The sequence below is a fragment of the Scheffersomyces spartinae genome, assembly GCF_019049425.1.
Source record: "Scheffersomyces spartinae strain ARV_011 chromosome Unknown scaffold_19, whole genome shotgun sequence".
Classification (NCBI taxonomy): Eukaryota; Fungi; Ascomycota; class Pichiomycetes; order Serinales; family Debaryomycetaceae; genus Lizanozyma; species Lizanozyma spartinae.
Genome location: NW_025065066.1, coordinates 51879 through 72134, shown reverse-complemented (window position 1 = coordinate 72134; position 20256 = coordinate 51879). Strand labels below are relative to the sequence as shown.

The following is a 20256-nucleotide window of genomic DNA, read 5'->3' as shown; positions in this document are numbered from 1 at the left end:
TCAGTGTGTGCTATGCAATAAGCCTATGCTATAACAAGTCACTGTAGCACGCTATAGCAACGTCGTGTAGTATATTGTAGGGTACTGTAGTGTAGGGTAATACTAAGCAGTGTGCTATAGTACGGGTTAGCGTATGGTAACCGACTGCGCTGCTCTCTAGTGTACTGTAATATACTCTGTGTGCTGTAATGTACGGAACAATATGCTGGTACCTCTATCGTACTGGACCTCAAGTGAATGGACTGTTTGTTAACATAAGTAGTGAATGAATTTCAATTGGTATCGCATGTTTTTTGTACCTGTTTTGATGAGGTTATTGTGTAGCAGAGTACGGTATAAGAGTTCAGTGTGTGTAAGAGTAATATACAGTGGATGCGTACACAAAGAATAATTATAGTATAAGAATATGATATAGTATAGAGTACAGTGTATAAGTACGGCAGTAGTAATCAATGTACTGTGTATTCCGTTGGGTATTCTGTAGTATATTTTGTTGCCTTCTTATACCAAATTCTTCTCCTTCAAGACTTTATCCTTCATCATATCGTACCATTCATTCATGGTCTGTTCCTGATGGAACGCAACAATTATCATTGTCATATTATCAAAACCAATCCCCGTATAATTATTGGCCATCACCAAACATTCATTCAATGCATATTCCGTAATCTTTGGAAGTTGCCAACCTAACCCCAACTTGTCTCTGATCAACTTGATCAAATCTTGATTCTTGAAGCAGTCCCAAATCCCATCACAGGCTATCACCATGAATTCGGGTCTAACATTATCAACAAGATCATACACAAGGAAATCCGGTTCTACAGTGATTTGATATAATTCGGGTGGCAAATGAACCAATTTCAGATGTTGTTTGGGGATCACCGATTCTATGGATTGCCTCCTTATTGACTCCGGAAGGTTCTGTAAAATGTACTTGTTCTTGGTGTATGAAAGATAAGGAGATTTGAATCTGAAATCACCAAAGGCTCGTGAAAGGGCAAGAATCTCGTTGATCCGATTGTTTAAGACATATCCATTGCTATTCTCCACTCTGATTCGTTCATTCATTATCGTAGGCTTATGATCATAAGACATGTTTTTTGCTTGTCCATCAACAGAAAGTATACACCGAGAATCACCCGTATTGGCCACAATGATGTATTGGTCCCGGAAATACGTAGCCACAATAGCTGTGGATCCACATTCAACCAAACTGGGGGTTCCTTCAAGTTGTTTATCAATAGCAAAGAAAGAATCTTTGATGATAGACTGTCGCTGAGTTAAGGAGACGGTCTGTTCTTGCAGTTCTTCCCCTTGTTTTAGTCTTCTAAAGATCATTCGAAGTAAATGTTGACTGAGATAAAGAGAACATTGTTTACCTCCATGACCATCAAATACTCCAAAGACACCTATACTTTCGTCTTCACGTAACTTAACATCATGAGCATCTTCCATACTCATTCTATACCCCTGCATTGATCCGATACAATACGTAAGCAGGTCATGGCTTTGATGCTCAATGGTCTTCTCCTCCACGGGTTTCGATAATAGTTGTCCCATTCTAATGGAATAGACGTTTTCTAGTGTGTTCTATGATCGTGTTCTATGGTAGTAAAATCGGTACCACCAAGTACTATGCTCGGATTCTTATTGGTGTACTGGTCTTGTGCAAGGGTTTGCTTTTGTTTTCTACTGCTGATATGAGATGTTGGGTAGCTCCGTCGGATTTTAGATACGGGTTTCGGTTAAAATCTAATCTGAAGGGATTGTTGAGGTCATTGCTATTGGTAACTGTATATAGAGCAGTCCATTGTTACGATACTATCACAGGTCACTGCTATCGTTGAACGTCATCGCTATCATTAGTGTCGCTACTACTGATATTACTACTACAACTACTATTGTTATAGCCATTTCTATATCAGTACCTTGCATTGTATTACTACTCTGTTCAGTCACTGCTATCACATTACTTGGACAAGTTCTTTTATCACGTGACTGGCTTCCCCACACCTTAATCCATTCCATCCTATACAATCTCATAACTACCATCTTTCCTCTCTTCTCTATCCTATTCTCCATTATAGTTTCATATCAAACTCTATTATTATCATGAAATTCCCTTCAATCAACAGAAACTCCCCCGCTGGCTCTTATGTCCCGCCTAAAGCATTCCCTATTGGTCCATTCCACAAATACCCCCATAACCCTATTCTTGTGCCCGACCCTAATATAGATTTTGAAAGCGGTTATCTCTATAATGCTGCAGCTATTGTCGTGGATAAGTACGTATTCCTTCTCTATAGAGCTCAAGATAAGGTGCACCGTACTTCTACCATTGGCTTGGCCTGGAGTGACGATGGGTTTAACTTTACTAAACTCACTTACCCCATAATTACCCCCACAGAAAAATGGGAACTTGGTGGAGGATGTGAAGACCCTAGAATCGTCCGTCATCCGGTTCTGGGCCAATTTATAGTCACTTACACTTCTTATGACAGATATGTTGCCAGATTGTGTGTAGCAGTACTGGACGACTTGCTTCATTGGACAAAGTACCCCAGTCTTGTGCCTGATTCGTGGATTGAAGTGAGTAACGATAGGAATGGACAACCTAAAATAAGACATCTGTGGTCTAAACTGGGAGCAATCTTCACTGAAAGAAATCCTGTTGATGGTAAATATTATATGATTTGGGGTGATGCTTCTTTGCATCTAGCACATTCTGATGATTGTATTCATTGGCTGCTTCCTGGTGGGGATTCGAACTCGAACACTTTCACCAGTGGAATTTTAACTCATGAAGATTACCTCGTTGAAAGTGGCCCCCCACCAATCAAATTAGATAACGGGAAGAACCAATGGGTATTCTTCTATAATGCCAGTACTGCTGGAAAGGGAAGGTTACCCAAGGGAACGTATTCTGTGAGTCAAATGTTGGTTGATTATGATATCATTAAACTGGGTCCTGTTGCTCGGTTAGAACAACCTTTTTTGATCCCTGAAGCCTCTAACGAAATCACTGGACAAGTTAATAAAGTTGTATTCTGTGAAGGGTTGGTTCAATTTAAAGATAAATGGTTACTTTATTTTGGTCAAGGTGATTCCCATTTAGGTGTAGCAATTGCAAATATAAAATAATGTTACCTATAACATATATACCTATAACCTTACATATGATAATACCTATAACCTCAAATATATATACCCTTATATATAACCTAATAAAACCTTAATCATTACTTCTTCTTCTTACTCCGATTAGTCTCTACTATATCACGGATCATCAAAGCTAAACACTCATCAACTGGACGTTCGTTATCAACAGTAATGAATCCACATCCCCATTCTTTAGCCTTCTTCATGCCTTCTTCAACCAATTTTGGTGCCTTCAATGGACTCTTTGTATGTGTACAAACAATCCATATAGGAGGAAGTTCATTTGGAATCTCCTCCATTAATTGTTGATGCTGTTGTTGATGCTTGTTTGGAACATTGGAACCAAGTTTCCACATGTTCTTCATTGCTTGTTTGAACAGATAAATGTCTGCTTCTTGACCTTGATTCCATCGTGACGTATAATAATGATACTCCTTCCACGCTTGCATAAGAGCCACTCGCATTGTATCCAAAAGACTTAATGCAGATCCATTGTTATCTGCAGCTGCTGCTACTGCACAACTGTTATTGGTGGCAACGGGTGTAAGTACTCCATCCAGTTGAGCTGACCCTGTGGAAGACATACAACTATACCCTTCGTCATAAGATGGGGGATGATCAGTGGGTACTGCAGAGTATACAAAGAAATAACCATCTATATTACCATTCATCTCACTGGCACCACTAGCCACTAAGAGTGGATTGGCCAGTACTGGTTTAGCCGGTTCATTGGCTAAATTATGTAGCTCGTCTTTAGCAAGTTTCTTATGAAGTGAAACCTCTATGAAGGGCACTACTTGATCCGGGTTAAAAGAGGGAGTATCAATTAGTTCCACGAGAATTGGTGATACTCTTGGTAACGGCCAATTCGAAGTGGAATTGGAGGACTCAGACAGTTCTAGTAGCTCTTGCTTAGTATTGTAAGTGGCATAAACACTATTTTTGGAATGGAGAATATACCCCATTTCATAAGTCCCATTCAACAGGTTTTCACTTGATCTTCGATTGGATTTGGTGGATGAACTTCGACGAAGTTTTTGAGAAGATGTTGAGCCGGTTTTGTTCCTTTGAAATGCGGTTTGAACGGTTGAACTTAAGGTTAAAGCACCTCCATTTCTAACAACTTCGGTTGCCAAATTCAGCATGATATCGGGAGATAATTCATCAAAAGCAGCTCTTGCTAAAGTGGTTGATGGTGTATATTCAACCAAAGTCGGATACACATGAGTAGTAGGATAATAAGTATCATTTTGACCACCCCATTGGATATTGGATATCAAGGAAGTTTTGCCTGCTCGTTTACCTCCAATGACAGCTATTCTAATTGGTTTATTGTCGTTAAAGGGACGTCCATTATTGACTTCTTTCTTCGAGCTTGTGCTATGTCTCATCTTGAGGGACTCCATCCTAGACAGAATATGACGCAAGTTTGAGTGTGTGTGTATTTGTTTGTCTATGCGTATAGATGTATGTATGTATAGTTGTATGTATAATTGTATGTATAGTTGTATGTGTATATGTATGCGTATAGAATGTTTACATATATTTGCGTGTTTAAATAGGTAGGGTATAAGTGTGTTTTTATGTTTATGTATGAAACGGGTGGGGTGCGTTCCATGGAAAGTTTTTATTGGGATTTGTGGTTCTCCTCGGCGATGACCGTGCGCGGCGCTAACCAAAAACCCTTACAATTTCAGGATCTAATATGGGGATACAATAAATCTCGTCAGGTTGCATGGATTCTCAGGAATTCCATATAAACGCAAGCCACCGCACTACTCTCCTATGGAATAGATATGAACTTTAGCATAAGTTTCGTATAGTTGCTTTATTAAGGAGATCAGCGAATTGAACGGAATTATATGTACCATATCTAACTGTATTTGTTAATCTATGGTACGAACCGAGAATACCGTCATTACGGGGAGCACCATAATGTACTTAAATGTCTGGGTTACAATGATTTATGCAACTGAGATACTACTACCATGATGTACTTACGAGATTACTTTGTACTGCTTTAAGCACTATCGTAGTATAAATATCTTATTATATCAATACATCACAAAACTATTATCCTATTCATTACGTTATCACCATGAATATATGCTTAACCTTTTGTTTATTATAAGCAATTGACCTGTAACTTTCTGCTACTGTGTCACGCACGACCTTGGTGGGTTATCTTCGGATATACGATTTTCCGTATCTGGGGCAAACATGTCAGAACCAATTTAATCTCACACTTTATTCCGTTCCTTCGAACATCCAAAGTGTACGTGGAGAATGGCACCTCCTCCTCACGAGTGTCACGTGTGCCAAAAGACCACCAAGACACTAGTTGAAGATTCCAAGCTATGTGTGCTGTGTCAAGAAGAAACCCGTCTTCTTATCGCCAGAGAAAGAGATCTGGAAGCCATTCATAAGCAGAGTCAAGATCAAGTAAATGCAATCTTTGATTTAATAGACCATCCTCAAATTAATTTGCTGTTGGATAAGGAGTTGGTGCATCTGACTAAGTTTCTTACTATTCAATTCAACAAGTTGAAAATGCTTAATCTCAACATTGAATTGAATACTATCCATGCAGCCATCGACAGTCTTAAGTATCGCATAAAGTATTTGAATGTTGAAGTAGATTTGGCTAGAGAAGGCATTGATACCAAAACCCAGGTATTAGCTCAACAAAGAAATGAGTTACTTTTCAAGTATCATCAAACATTGAAGGCCCTAGATACCAATGCTCAAGATTATCAACAACATAATGTTCATCAAATACGACGGCATGTGGTCAAACAAACCCTTGTGAAGTATAAAGCACTTAAACTGTTGGTATTCACCACTCACTCGAAAGAGTTGCTATTTTTCTATGGACAACCTATCATCGCATTTGGCGAGTTTATGTCGTGCAATATTCTTGTTCTAAATGACTTTTTGGAGAACTTGGTTCGACTACAAATCCATCTTGAATCTCTTTTCTCAATAGACTTGCCGTATCTCGAAGGTTTGCGTGCTTACCTTCCTGTGTCTGAGTTCTACAATTCCAGACAAGAGAAGGAGCTTGAGTTGAAGGGAGAAGAAGATCAACACTATGAAGAACATGAAGCTGAACAAGAAGATCAGCATCATCAACAACCATTCAATAATATTGTAGGGGATAATTCTGAAAAGGTGCTTAAGCTTGGTGACCAAATCAAGCTCCCCTTATCTTCAAAGACTTTGAACAGGCAACGACGACTTTCTGTAATAGATCCAAAGATCATCACTTCTTCTTCTTCTCGAGGCCCTTCACCCACTACTCAAAAGGACGAATCTTCTACAAAATCTGCTTCCAGAACAGCTTCACCAATGGGAAATAAGAAAATGGTGATAGTACCTCATCGCATTTTACGATTACCATTCAGCCGGCTCTCCATACGTGACTTCCTTCGTTTTCTATTGGTTCTTAGTAAGATTCTTATAAACTTTGATTACTTTCTCCTGCACGTTGGTTCTCGGGAGTCCACGCCTTATGACATGTACGACCTTCTACAGCAAGTACACGATGTCGATAAGTGTTTGCAGCCACAACAACAACAGCAGCAACAGCAGCATGACACAAGTGATAGGTCATCCATATCCACAGTTGATATCCAGCCAGTTATGGAGAAGCTATATGAACTTATCATAGTCAAGCCACTGAGTGACACAAGAAAGGGACCTCCTGAGCTCCTTCGTAACTTGAATGTTAGAGACTTTATCTACTCCTACAAAGTCAAGCATGATTGGGACGTCATTCAGTAGTAGTACAGATCTGTTTGCACAATGGCAAGTATCCGAGTGAAGACATAGCTCACGCCTCCATCCAATTCTTACAGCGAAAGATACAGTACAGAAATACAGAGATAATCTAGTCACCACCGGATATATGTATATATATATAGAAATATCCTTGAGGCTAAAAGTAGTTTTCACAAGGAAAAAGAGTTGGAAGAATGTTTTAAATAAAGCAAGGGTAGTATAGGTTTACACTAGTATGCCTTCTTCCCCGTACTATCCGCGCTACCGTTCATGCGTATTTGTGAGTCTTGTTCGGCGTAAATTTCTGACCGTTCACCACGCCGATTGGAAGAAAAAAAACCTCTTATCAACGAAATTGAAATTACAGGTGGACGCAGCACTAAACTATCCCGACAGCAATTCCCATCAATTGAGTAGACATGTTGTCCGATAAGGAATTATTTGAGTTGAACAAGAAGGCGGTGACCGAAGGGTTCAAGGTTAAGCCTCGGATTAACTATAACACCGTTCAAGGGGTCAATGGACCATTAGTTATCTTAGATAATGTCAAGTTCCCTCGTTATAATGAGATTGTCAATTTGACCTTACCAGATGGATCTGTTAGAGCAGGTCAAGTTTTGGAAGTCAGAGGATCCAAAGCCATTGTTCAAGTGTTTGAAGGCACAAGTGGTATTGATGTTAAAAAGACCAGGGTTGAGTTCACTGGCCAAAACTTAAAGATCCCTGTTTCTGAAGATATGTTGGGTAGAATCTTTGATGGTTCCGGTAGACCAATTGATAAGGGTCCCAAGATTTTTGCTGAAGATTATTTGGATATCAATGGATCTCCTATTAACCCATTTGCTCGTATTTATCCTGAAGAAATGATTCTGACAGGGATCTCTACCATTGATACTATGAATTCAATTGCTAGAGGTCAAAAGATTCCTATTTTCTCTGCTTCTGGGTTACCTCATAATGAAATCGCCGCTCAAATTTGTAGACAAGCTGGTTTGGTTAGACCCACCAAAGATGTCCACGATGGTCATGAAGAAAACTTCTCGATTGTGTTTGCTGCTATGGGTGTCAACTTGGAAACCTCCAGATTCTTCAAGCAAGATTTCGAAGAAAATGGATCCTTGGAAAGAACTACCTTGTTTTTGAACTTGGCCAATGATCCTACCATTGAAAGAATCATTACTCCTCGTTTGGCTTTGACTACAGCCGAATATTTGGCTTATCAAACCGAAAGACACGTGTTGACTATCTTAACCGATATGTCTTCATATGCGGATGCCTTGAGAGAAATCTCTGCTGCCAGAGAAGAAGTCCCCGGTAGAAGAGGTTATCCTGGTTATATGTATACCGATTTATCTACCATTTATGAAAGAGCTGGTAGAGTTGAAGGTAGAAATGGGTCCATTACTCAAATTCCTATTTTAACCATGCCTAATGATGATATTACCCATCCAATTCCTGATTTGACTGGTTATATCACCGAAGGTCAAATTTTTGTCGATAGACAATTGCATAACAGAGGTATCTATCCTCCAATCAACGTGTTGCCCTCCTTATCTCGTTTGATGAAATCAGCCATTGGTGAAGGTATGACCCGTAAGGATCATGGGGATGTTTCCAACCAATTGTATGCCAAATACGCCATTGGTAGAGATGCTGCTGCCATGAAGTCTGTTGTTGGTGAAGAAGCCTTATCAACTGAAGATAAATTATCATTGGAGTTCTTGGAAAAGTTTGAAAAAACCTTTGTGTCCCAAGGTGCTTATGAAGACAGATCCATCTTTGAATCTTTGGATCAAGCTTGGTCTTTATTGAGAATCTACCCTAAGGAGTTGTTGAACAGAATTAGTCCAAAAATATTGGGTGAATTCTACGATAGGGCAAGAGAAGCCGAGGATGAAGAAGACGATGATAATGAAGATCAAAATCAAGATAAGAATGGTGATTTGATTGACGCTTAAAACTATTTGACTTTGACTCTATATTTCTTTATTTCTAAACTCATTTGTTTTCACCATATTTTATAATAAACATTAACCAGCTTAATTGCATCTATGACTGTTGTTTCTTCAAGTTCCCAATGTAGTTGATGGCAGATCCAGCCTTGAAGAATTCAATTTGGTCCTTAGACATGGTATGTTTGGTGATGATATCAAATGTTGAACCATCCTTCTTGGTCACTTGAACGGTGATAGTACCGTCGTTGCCGTAATTGGCAATCATTTCTGCCAAATTCTTAGTGGTCAATAAATCTCCACTCAGAATCTTATCGTAATCAGCTTCATCAGCAAACGTCAAGGGTAATATACCTTGCTTCTTCAAGTTTGTCTCGTGGATACGGGCAAAACTCTTGACCAAGATCACCGATCCACCAAGGAACCGAGGTGATAACGCAGCATGTTCTCTAGCAGACCCTTCACCATAGTTGTGTTCAGCAACCACAACCCAAGGTCTTTGTTCTTCCTTCCATTTCATCATCAACTCTGGGATTCCATATTGATCTCCGTTCAAGTCGTAGGCCTTGTTAACTTCACCTGTTTCCTTATTGACAGCACCAATCAAAGTATTATAAGAGATGTTCTCCAAATGTCCCTTGTATTTCAACCAAGTACCAGCAGCAGAGATATGATCAGTAGTACATTTCCCTTCAACCTTCAAAAGAACATTTGTTGATAATTCTTCGCCGTTCCAAGGTTGAAATGGTTCCAACAATTGCAACCTGTCAGATTCAGAGGAAACATTGACTTCGACTTCCGGTTTGGGTTGAGGATTGGATTCAGGGTAAAACTCTTCTCTACCCTTAATGAATCCTGATGAAGGCAATTCGTCACCCACTGGAGGTTGAAACTTGAATAATGAACCGTCTTCCTTAACAATGGAGTCAGTTATAGGGTTAAAGTTCATGTCACCAGAATAAATCATAGCAGTCACCATATCAGGAGAAGTTAAAAAGTTCATTGTGTTTCTGTTACCATCATTTCTGGCTCTAAAGTTTCTGTTAAATGATGTAAAGATAGCATTGGTTTCAGTGGACTTCTTATCCACATCGGTTCTATCCCATTGACCAATACATGGACCACAAGCATTGGCCAATACAATGGCACCATTGTTTTCAAAAGTATCGATAAGTCCGTCTCTTTCAATGGTGGCTCTGATTTGTTCTGAACCTGGAGTAACAAAGAAGGGGATCTTTGGTTTCAAGCCTGCTTCTTCAGCTTGCTTGATAATGGACACGGCACGTGACATGTCTTGATAAGATGAATTGGTACATGAACCAATTAATCCAGCAGAAACATTTAATGGCCAGCCTTGTTCTTCTGCTGTCTTACCCAACTTGGAAATGGGCGTAGATAAATCTGGCGTGAAGGGTCCATTAACAGAAGGTTCCAATTGACTTAAATTGATTTCAATTACTTGGTCATATTCAGCACCTTCATCAGCTTTTAAGAAACCAAATTCTTTATTAACATTTTCAACAGCTTCAGCAATTGGTGCTCTATTGGTTTGAATTAAGTAACGTTTATGAGCTTCTTGATATGGGAATGTGGATGTGGTAGCACCGATCTCAGCTCCCATATTGCAAATCGTAGCCATACCAGTACAGCTTAAGGTTTCAACTCCTTCGCCAAAATATTCAACAATGTATCCAGTACCACCTCTAACAGTGAGTAATCCAGCCAAATGAGTAATGACATCCTTTGGACTACTCCAACCGTTCAATTTACCGGTTAACTTGACACCCAAAATTTTGGGTGCTTTCAATTCCCATGGTGTACCAGTTAATGCATCAACAGCGTCAGCTCCTCCAACACCAATGGCAATAGCTCCTAAACCACCAGCATTAGGGGTATGGGAATCAGTACCTAACATCATCAAACCAGGTACAGAAAAGTTTTCCAATACAATTTGATGAATAATCCCGGAACCGGGACCCCAGAATTGAATACCATATTTTTCACCACAACTTTGAAGGAAATCAAATACTTCCTTATTGGTAGCAATCGATTTGGTCAAATCTTTATCGGCACCGTCCTTACCAACAATCAAGTGGTCACAATGGATAGAAGCAGGAACAGCAGTAGATGCCATACCGCAAGTCATGAATTGTAAAAGTGCCATTTGAGCTGAAGCATCTTGCATGGCCACTCTATCAGGATTCAATTTCAAATATTCCAAGCCTCTAATATTTGAAACTGATCCATTGGCATTGGCTAAAGATTCCTCAGGGTTACATAAATGAGAATATAAAATCTTTTCTGCAAGAGTTAACTTTTGTTGATTGCCTAAAATCTTTCTAACTGAATCCAAGTTCTGTATCAACTTTGCATATGGAGGAGTTCTACTTGAATATTCCGATGGAACTTCATGAGTGTAAGCTCTGGATGCTAATCCTCTTCTAATGCCAGCACGTCTGACGGCTTGTCTTGCTGACAACATCGCTAATAATCTACAGAAAGAAAAGAAAGGAAAGAAGGAAAGAAAGAAAGAAAGAAAGAAAGAAACTGTAACATAACTTTTTTTTCACTTTATTTTGCAGGTGAAATCTGGTCCAATAGATATCTGCTTATGGAATTGAATATTGGAAGGGTAGCGCCGTTGTGTGATATGATGTTTTTTGTGTAACCGCCGTTCGGACCGCACTTTAGTGACTCACTTTGAGATGCTATCAACACCTTAAAAAGGTGCTTGTGCGGTATACTGATGATAAATGAGTCACACACGGTTATTGCCGTAGTGAAAAACTTATCGCCACGTGATCCGTCACGTGATTTTGAGTACATGATTATTTTATATTATATATTAAATTCTTTTTTTTAATTCTATTCATTAGTGTATGATATGCTAAATACATATTCTGTGTATGATTCTGTCAAACTCTTACATCTGTCCACTGAAAGTTCTTTTAACCCAACCACAATCACGTACATCATCATTTTGTGCATCAATCATATAGTTGGTATTAGGGTCACTATATTGTAATGATATGTCCCCAGCAGGTTTACTTATACAAATGAATGCTCCATCAGGTAAAGCACAACGCAATTGACTGCTGGGGAATGGGCATGGACATTGATTAGGTCCGTCCACACATGCTAATGTATCTTTGCAAAGGTACTTTGGACAATTACTATTAAGGACTTCATGTTCCATATTAAATTGAGGTTGTTGTTGTTGTTGATGATGATGACCATGACCACCAAACGCTTGATTGACAAAATCAAATATACTAGCGTTACATAACGCAGCAATAAATGATATTATTAAGACATGTGCTAGCATATTGGAAGGATTCAACCGAATGATTTCTTTATTAAGGGATGCAAAGTAATGATCAGTTCACCTGAACTTGAACACGTAATTTTCATTCTCATCAATATCTGTGTCACGTGATTATGGATGTCACGTGATGTTGTGTACAAACCGTAGGCCAACTTATTAGGCAATCGCTTGGAAGCACTTACGGATCAGAGGAAGGAACTTTGCCATATCCAGATGAGTTGCAAAGTCATTTTCTAAATCTAACAATTGGTCCTTAGGTATTTGTGGATTGGTGTTATTAATGTGAAGTGTATTACCCGAAATATCTATTTCAAAGGTAAATTCTCTTTCACTATTGTTTGCATCGATTTTTGTAAAGATGAACACCAAAGTTTCTTCACCAACAGGTTTAACTTCTAAACCAAAATAGGCTTGATACTTAAGTAATTCAGTCAAATCCTTCTTTTGTTGTTCTCTGATATCAACATGACGTTGATGTATCTTATCAGAAACACGATTAAATTCATCGTTTAATTGAGCCAATTGAAGTTCTAACCTTTCCTTTTCTTGTTTCATTTGAAGTTCAAAATCTTGCAACTGTTTTATTTTATTTTGTTGTTGTTCCAATACTTCAACATTGGAACGAACTTGATCTTTATATCGCAGTTGTTTCTCTTGAAAATCAACAATCTCTGAAACATATTGTCTTTCTTGAGACTTCAATTTGGTAATCAGAGTCACGTACTCTTTTTTTTCTCGTTGGGACTTTCTTCTGGTATCACTTAGCCATTCTTCGAAATGACGTTCAAACTCATCGATATTCTGTTGGAACTCTTCCACGTTAAACTCACCTACAGCATCAGTCATGATAGTATGGTAATGGCTTGTGGAGTATCAACTAGATTTCATTTGATTTGTTTAGTTTGTTGTTTACATTATATTAGGTCGTGTGCGTACCTGTGTAAAACAATGTAAGTCAAAATGCTACTAGGTTACCACCCGTGTATCTGTGAATCTTAACAAAATTGTAGCTTTATATAGAACTCATCTGGTTGGTGTAATCGCTGCTAAATAGGGATGTTTGGAGGCATTAAACCTGGGAACACAACACAGACCAATTATCTTTCCTATATTATTTCGTAAGCCATTGGCAAATATGAGTTACGTAGCTATGTAATATTATGCAGGTGGTTTCCTGGTAGTCAATTCCTAAGGTACACGAAGCTCATCCAATTAAGTTAATGGCTGCAAAGGGTGAAATCTAGTTCTCTCGAGTCTCGAAATTAAGGAGGAAAATATGTGGTGACAGTGGAAAAGGAGGCCGGAATGGAGGGGTTGAAAATGTGCTTGTCTCCCTAAGGAAACGAAACTGGAGAAGGAGAGAAGATTAAACTGTGAAAGGGTCTTGACTTAACGGGGGTAGTCATGGAAAGTTGGGCTATAAATTTAAATGAATTCAACCCATGGTAAGAAAAGCACGAGCCGGGATATGACCAAGGACTTAAGTATTAAATCTGAATATACAAGTTAGTAAGAAGAAACAAAGACACACTCTGGAATTGAACAAATCTTCTCTTCTTTGCGTTCTACTATTAAACTACTAATCAGAAGTCAGTGCTTCTTAGGTACATGACCTTTGGATAGATAGCAATTAAGAAGTACGCATAACCCATATAAGTAAAGTATAAGAGTCTTGTTACAGCAATGAACACCTAAGGTCATTGTCTCTAATGTCAGCCTTTATCAAGTTTAGTAGGTTTCGTATTGAATAAGATACGTTATATTCTTCAGTATTCTAGTGTAATTGAAGATGACATATAAACCACATTGTAAGTATATTTTCGCAGTAATTCCAGCCACTTGGCCTGGGTGTACCCCATTTCAACACCATAGTTTAAACAATGACTAAATCACAGCCACCGAATGCATCCACCACGAAGTAGTCCGATACATTTGTCTTTCTTAGCAGAAGTGCTAACAGAAGTGTATGAGATAGTTTGAGAAGCCATTTTTATAGAATTGATAGTATTGTTTGCAATTCGTATGAATTAAATAAATAATAGAACTCATAAACAGTAACAATAATATCATATAATATCACAGTAAAAAAGTATCGTATTTCATACGTTCAACAATATCCTTTATATCACCTTTGACTTCTTTATATGCATCATATTCCCTTATCCAACTCTTGATTAGGACTTTATTTTCTTTCATGATTATATATTCGGGATACTTAAAATGCGTTCTCTCTAACCCTTGTAAGGCAATTTCCTTTTCGTCAATAGTACCTTTCTTTACAACAACAATATCTTCTATCTCTTTACAAGGAATATAATCGGTATCAACGTAAACTTCCAATTTTTCCGACCTGGTATCAGGGAGCGCCATAAATCCTCCTTTCAACCAACATACACTCAACTCGTGGTACCTGTATAACTTGCCATCCGGTGATTCAACTACTGAGTATTCATCGTAACTCGACGTTTTATATTTCTCTTGTATTTCATCTTCTGTTATTATAAAGTAGAGTTCAACATCATGATTTATTAGATCTAATTTTATTTCTTCATGACTTTTCTTAAATGTATAACTTCCTTCATGTAAAAATAAAAGAATATCTTCACTGTCTCTCAATTCTTCAGGACTTGGTTCGTCTCTGTTTAATAAATAAATGGGTCTTTCTGGCATGCTGAGATACAACATAAATGAATTAGTTTACTCAGTCGACATTTATAGTTTACTCAGTCGACATTTATACTATTTTTATTGTTGGCATGTTGACACCATAGTACACGACCTCACAAAGGAACTCTAAAATGACTTAGCCGGCTAACCGATATGCATTGCGATGATACCAATAATAACAATAACAGTATTATTATTAATAACATACACATTCCTTTCTTCATGACGTCGATCTTACGAGCAGAAGAGCCTGTGCTTGCGTCGTACGAAATGAACACCGTACCAGTTGGGCCAAGCTCTACAACTTCCCCAAAGTCTTCCATAAGATTACTCACATTGAATACTTGGGGCTTGAAATTCATCAGCAAACATAGGAAAGCCCGTCTACATGCAATTGCTGACCGGCTAGCTTCAGCTCAACCAAATACTCAAGATGACTACGACATTGTGGCTCTTCAGGAAATATGGTGTCAAGAAGATTGGGATTATTTCAATACCATATGCCTGCTTAAATATCCATTCCGAAGGCAATTCAAAGCAGGTATTGTTAGTGGACCTGGTTTAGCCATATTGTCTAAATTACCCATAGAAGAAACGTTTTTATATCGGTTCCCTATCAATGGTCGGCCTTCTGCGTTTTGGCGTGGCGATTGGTATGTGGGTAAAAGTGTTAGTGTAACCATATTAAAAGTTAAAGACGACCAATCTCCTTTGGTAGCTCTTTTGAATACCCATATGCATGCTCCTTATGGACCAGGTGATGCATCATATTCATGTCATAGAGCTTGTCAAGTATGGGATTGTACCATGTTGATTAATTTATTGAAAAAAGCAGGGTTTGTGGTTATTTTAGTTGGAGATTTAAACTGTCCTCCAGGTACTTTACCTCATGACTTATATATTACTCGAACTGGCTTGGAAGATTCTTGGTCATTGTTTCATGAACTGCAACCTGATCTTATACAATATACAAAGGCAGAAATCGCTTCAATGGCACCAGAAGAACAAATCTTACTTGGTGGGGTTACTTGTGATTCCACTGTCAATACCTTTAGATTGAATCGGAGATTAGATGAAGCATGTCGATTAGATTATGCATTAATTGATTCTACTCGATTTGAAGTGGTAGATGCTTCTGTAAGATTCCATGAACGACTCCCTGGCCCTTATCATTGTTCATATTCTGATCATTTTGGTTATTTCGTGGAGTTGTCCTTATTACCAAAACCAGTATTAAGAACAATTCCAGCTTTAGAAAAGCAAAATGATGCCATTGAAGGTTTACTAGAAGAAATTCATCATTATTTATCTGATACCATTCCATTTCAAGAGGCATGGAGAAAATGGCATTTTTTTATATCAGTATTGTGTTTTATGGTTATTCAAGGCACTCTAACTATAAATAGAGTATCTGCATTTTGGATATCAAATTTGGGTTGTTTAATTGGGGTCACGGGTTTGATCAATGGTATGATTTGGTACTTTAGTGTTCGTTCAGAAAAGAGAGCTTTAGAAGAAGTACGTGAAGAAGTTTTGAATTTTAAGGCGATATCAAATCGTCAAAAGAAGTAAAGTTGTTTGGTTTCATTCGTTTATTGGTTGGTTAATCGTTCTTTTATTTTGGCATATAATTATTGTTATTGTCAAGATGCCATTAATACATCCTTGGCTATCTTGACTTATGGTGAATTACTCCCAGTTTTTATAATTAATTATTAATGAATTTAATTTTAGATATGAGTAAATATGAGAAAATATTTACTATCGGTACACTCTTTTTGTATGTGCTAACAATGACAGCTTCCTACTATATTGGAATTGACTTAACAATAGACCAGTTTTATTTTTCACAGAAGGGCGTGTGGTCTAGTGGTATGATTCTCGCTTTGGGTGTCAGTTACATTGTAATTACACAAGTATGCGAGAGGCCCTGGGTTCAATTCCCAGCTCGCCCCTTTTTTTTTATCATACTTAAAGCGTTGTATTGAACCATAGATGTGTACTACACCATAAGTAATACGATTAAAATAATGTTGAATAATTCCTTCAAGCAATTATAACAAAACCATTCTCATTCATTTATGAAAGCCTTACTTACGCTTTTGGACATGTTGGGTTTTGCTTCATGTAATATATGGATTGGTTTCGAATTGGCAATGTTTCTATATTTAAAGCTTTTTTATTACTTCAATTTTGTTTATATTTTATTGCAAATAATGGAATATATGTGTTACGACGTTCCTCTGGCCCCTGTTTGCTTGACTTTGGATTGTTGATTGTGGCAGCCTAGCAGAGACTAGGTGTTTGATTTTATGAATTCTTGCTTGAAAATGTTGTATCTACAGGATTTAATAATATATTGAACGTGGTTGTAATCAAAAAGACAAAATTTATAACTAAAAATATATATTAAGTAATAAGTACTACGTGTAATACTATGGTACTATTTTAGCTATTCGTCGCCTTTAGTAGGTTGTATGTGTACTGATTGTAAAGAGCCCCGCACACCGGTCTAGTCACGTGACCTGTACTCACGCTTTGCTTTTCCTATGAGCATATAAATGACTTACCCCTTAAAACATTCTAAATATCGGTCTATTACTTTCTTCTACTAAAACTTCTACTTTCTTGGAATACTAAAGGTCTAGAATCGATTTCAAGCAATTTATGTCATTGAGTAACGATATCATAGCTGTATCAGCCACTTGTTGCAACTGCCCTCCCGAATTATTTTGCAACCACTACAAAATTGTATCAAGTTGGGCCACATTTGTAACAGCCTTAGCTAGCGCTGTCTATTTTTAACTTGCAGATATTTCGGAGGCTATGAGTAGAATTGAAAGTTATTTGCCGTCAAATAGTTATGCAATACGGCTAGTCGGTATATTTCTTATAGTATGCTTTTAATTATTTGCAAAAGAGTTTCAAAAGAATGGCGTTTCCCATGATAGAGCAATTCCAGGGTGATCATTCAGCTACTATTCTATCCTCACTAGTCTCTCTTATTATTCTTGTTTAGTGGTTCTCGTCCTTGGCTACCAGGGCGTCATTCTTGGTAATTGGTAAATAGAATATATTTATGCCGGCAATCAACTTGTTGTTGGAAGAAACAGAAATTAATAACTACTAAGTGGAATAGCGTAGAATTACTATGACTATTTGTTAGTAGAGTCTGCATGCTGGCTCCTTTGACCAATAGTACGGTCTTGCAACGTTTAACCAGCGCAATCGGAATTTTAGCCAAGCGATCAGGTTTGCATAGTGGGCCAGAATAACTGAAACCTTTAACTATTTGTAGGTGCCAGTTTTAAATCTTTTACTGGTGTTTTTTATTATCAAATTTTCTTTCGAATCTTCAAATACTTATGGAAACTAACTCTAACTTTAGAGTGTTATGTAAACCCCCCCGAAAAAACTATGCTTAGACCCAATCCGCCTGCTGTCTAATGCCAAATACCATTGTATTCCACCCGGTGTTAAGCATGGGTATCTAGCCGCAATTAGGATTCACCAGACATGGAGAAAATCGAAGTACTAGATGCTATAGACGGACTTAGGTTTGTGTCTTCACAGAAGGGCGTGTGGTCTAGTGGTATGATTCTCGCTTTGGGTGTCCGTTACATACGTTGTAATTACACAAGTATGCGAGAGGCCCTGGGTTCAATTCCCAGCTCGCCCCTTTTTTTATTTCACCGGCGTCCACACCTGGTGAGTGGTAATGGTATCCTAAATAATACTAGTAGTACTATTTCTTACAAGTTTTTAGTTGCTTGCAGAAGGATATTCGAAGGATCCTTTATTTGCAAACGAAGACCCGAGGGGCTCATATAGACTTTATGTTTTGTTCTGTGGTCTTTCTGCTGTTGCTTGCGGCATACTAATAATCTTTTGCCTAATGGGGGCCAGATTCCTGATTGTATGCATAAATCGCTAATAAAATAAATACATGTTGGTAATCAACTTGTCGTAGGAAAGTATTAAATACAGAAATGTTTCAAGTAATAAGCATATTTCTCCACCACCCGAAATTATATCACTGGAGGTACACCCCCATAGTTAAGTAGTTCTTTAAACCATCAAGTTTGTTCTCAGAACTCTAACGGCTTAGTTGCTTTGATGAATTGTTTTCTATCTGATTCAACAGTTGTTGGAGAATGATTGACCTTTAATGCCACCTTGCCTTTCTTTTTTTTTTTTCAGTGGTTATGTGGTTACTTCGTGGTTGTCCGCTAAGGAACTATGATCTGCAACCTACTACAGATGTTTAGTACATCCTCAGTTATATAATATAAAGTCAAATACAGAATAATTCCCTTAACCAACCCATGGTTCTAATTCTATTATAATACAATCATTTTCATACATCCATCAAAGCTCTTCTTACTCTTTTAGCTTTATTCAGATGTTTAGTCAAGATGGATCTTAATAACATTGGATTCTTGATAATATTCTCCCAGTCGTTTTGAATATCCAATAAGATCTCCTGGTTCCCCCTTAGAGAATTCATAATCCATTGAAGTTTCAATTCTGGTGTCATTTGAGCATCCCCGCGGAACGCAAATGAATACACACGTGAAAGACAATCGATATCTTTTAAAAACTGCAAGACATTGTTGATATCAAATTTCAACTGTGATTCCAAATTAAGATAATAAAAGGCACTAATCCGACCACTGAAATATGATTTCAATCTTTCAAAGTTCTCACTGGCAGATTCCATGGTAGACACTCCAACGGATAATCCTAGTTGAGGATCAACGGACCGCAACAATGTTTCATTGATATAGGCATTCAATTTCAAGTTTGCTTCACAGGCCTTTATACTTTGGGATACTTCATGTAGATATTCTTCATCGTTATCGATGTTTTTGGAGTAGTGGCTTAACACTAACATGGTACATATGTTATGGTCATCTTTGACAAAAGCACATACGCTTTCAAACCATACAAAATATGAGGGAGGGTCGAACGTTAGACGCTGAAGACTCACATGTGGAGTGGAAGTTTTATGATTATATTCAAAAGGTGTTTCTGTGTATTGCTTCCGTTTGTGAGTGGCTATCATTATAAGTATAATTAATAGCGCAGTAGATCTTGTCAACACTAAAAGAAGGGAATTCGAATAATTTTATACTAACTCTGGCATTAAGTGAGTTTGAGTATAGGCTAGTTCCTATTTCAACCGAATAATACAACAATGAAAAGTAGCCGTACCTATTGCCAGATGATGTTAAAAGTCTCGCGAGATGTACTGTATAAATCCTAGCGGTCGGGTGATGAGAAGTGGATTGATTAGCCGACACATGATTCCTGTTTGGGTAAATCGAGACTTGTGCGAGAATGGAAGTATCAAGACCTTTTGAACTTTGTCGT

General features: G+C 37.9%; 10 protein-coding genes and 2 non-coding genes across 12 annotated transcripts; 6 read left to right on the top strand and 6 right to left on the bottom strand.

The window, feature by feature from the left end:
• Positions 1–501: 501 nt before the first annotated feature.
• On the bottom strand, positions 502–1560 carry PTC4 (type 2C protein phosphatase; the record flags this gene model as incomplete). Its single annotated transcript, XM_043192698.1, has 1 exon — positions 502–1560. The coding sequence occupies one exon, from the start codon at positions 1558–1560 to the stop codon at positions 502–504; it is 1059 nt and encodes a 352-aa protein (XP_043047753.1).
• Positions 1561–2112: 552 nt separating this feature from the next.
• KQ657_001920 (uncharacterized protein) lies at positions 2113–3141 on the top strand (the record flags this gene model as incomplete). Its single annotated transcript, XM_043192697.1, has 1 exon — positions 2113–3141. The coding sequence occupies one exon, from the start codon at positions 2113–2115 to the stop codon at positions 3139–3141; it is 1029 nt and encodes a 342-aa protein (XP_043047752.1).
• Positions 3142–3239: 98 nt separating this feature from the next.
• KQ657_001919 (uncharacterized protein) lies at positions 3240–4550 on the bottom strand (the record flags this gene model as incomplete). The annotated part of the gene is made up of 1 exon (XM_043192696.1): positions 3240–4550. The coding sequence occupies one exon, from the start codon at positions 4548–4550 to the stop codon at positions 3240–3242; it is 1311 nt and encodes a 436-aa protein (XP_043047751.1).
• Positions 4551–5445: 895 nt separating this feature from the next.
• KQ657_001918 (uncharacterized protein) lies at positions 5446–6942 on the top strand (the record flags this gene model as incomplete). Its single annotated transcript, XM_043192695.1, has 1 exon — positions 5446–6942. One exon carries the CDS (start codon positions 5446–5448, stop codon positions 6940–6942), a length of 1497 nt encoding a protein of 498 aa, XP_043047750.1.
• A 416-nt stretch (positions 6943–7358) lies between these two features.
• Positions 7359–8897, top strand: VMA2 (H(+)-transporting V1 sector ATPase subunit B; the record flags this gene model as incomplete). Its single annotated transcript, XM_043192694.1, has 1 exon — positions 7359–8897. The coding sequence occupies one exon, from the start codon at positions 7359–7361 to the stop codon at positions 8895–8897; it is 1539 nt and encodes a 512-aa protein (XP_043047749.1).
• A 91-nt stretch (positions 8898–8988) lies between these two features.
• ACO2 (aconitate hydratase) lies at positions 8989–11373 on the bottom strand (the record flags this gene model as incomplete). The annotated part of the gene is made up of 1 exon (XM_043192693.1): positions 8989–11373. The coding sequence occupies one exon, from the start codon at positions 11371–11373 to the stop codon at positions 8989–8991; it is 2385 nt and encodes a 794-aa protein (XP_043047748.1).
• A 999-nt stretch (positions 11374–12372) lies between these two features.
• KQ657_001915 (uncharacterized protein) lies at positions 12373–13062 on the bottom strand (the record flags this gene model as incomplete). The annotated part of the gene is made up of 1 exon (XM_043192692.1): positions 12373–13062. One exon carries the CDS (start codon positions 13060–13062, stop codon positions 12373–12375), a length of 690 nt encoding a protein of 229 aa, XP_043047747.1.
• Positions 13063–14292: 1230 nt separating this feature from the next.
• Positions 14293–14886, bottom strand: KQ657_001914 (uncharacterized protein; the record flags this gene model as incomplete). Its single annotated transcript, XM_043192691.1, has 1 exon — positions 14293–14886. The coding sequence occupies one exon, from the start codon at positions 14884–14886 to the stop codon at positions 14293–14295; it is 594 nt and encodes a 197-aa protein (XP_043047746.1).
• A 219-nt stretch (positions 14887–15105) lies between these two features.
• Positions 15106–16455, top strand: ISC1 (inositol phosphosphingolipid phospholipase; the record flags this gene model as incomplete). Its single annotated transcript, XM_043192690.1, has 1 exon — positions 15106–16455. The coding sequence occupies one exon, from the start codon at positions 15106–15108 to the stop codon at positions 16453–16455; it is 1350 nt and encodes a 449-aa protein (XP_043047745.1).
• Positions 16456–16738: 283 nt separating this feature from the next.
• On the top strand, positions 16739–16838 carry KQ657_001912. Its single transcript has one exon. It is a non-coding gene; the product is annotated as a tRNA-Pro (tRNA).
• Positions 16839–18458: 1620 nt separating this feature from the next.
• Positions 18459–18562, top strand: KQ657_001911. The gene has a single exon. It is a non-coding gene; the product is annotated as a tRNA-Pro (tRNA).
• A 678-nt stretch (positions 18563–19240) lies between these two features.
• Positions 19241–19948, bottom strand: KQ657_001910 (uncharacterized protein; the record flags this gene model as incomplete). The annotated part of the gene is made up of 1 exon (XM_043192689.1): positions 19241–19948. The coding sequence occupies one exon, from the start codon at positions 19946–19948 to the stop codon at positions 19241–19243; it is 708 nt and encodes a 235-aa protein (XP_043047744.1).
• Between the last annotated feature and the right edge of the window lie 308 nt (positions 19949–20256).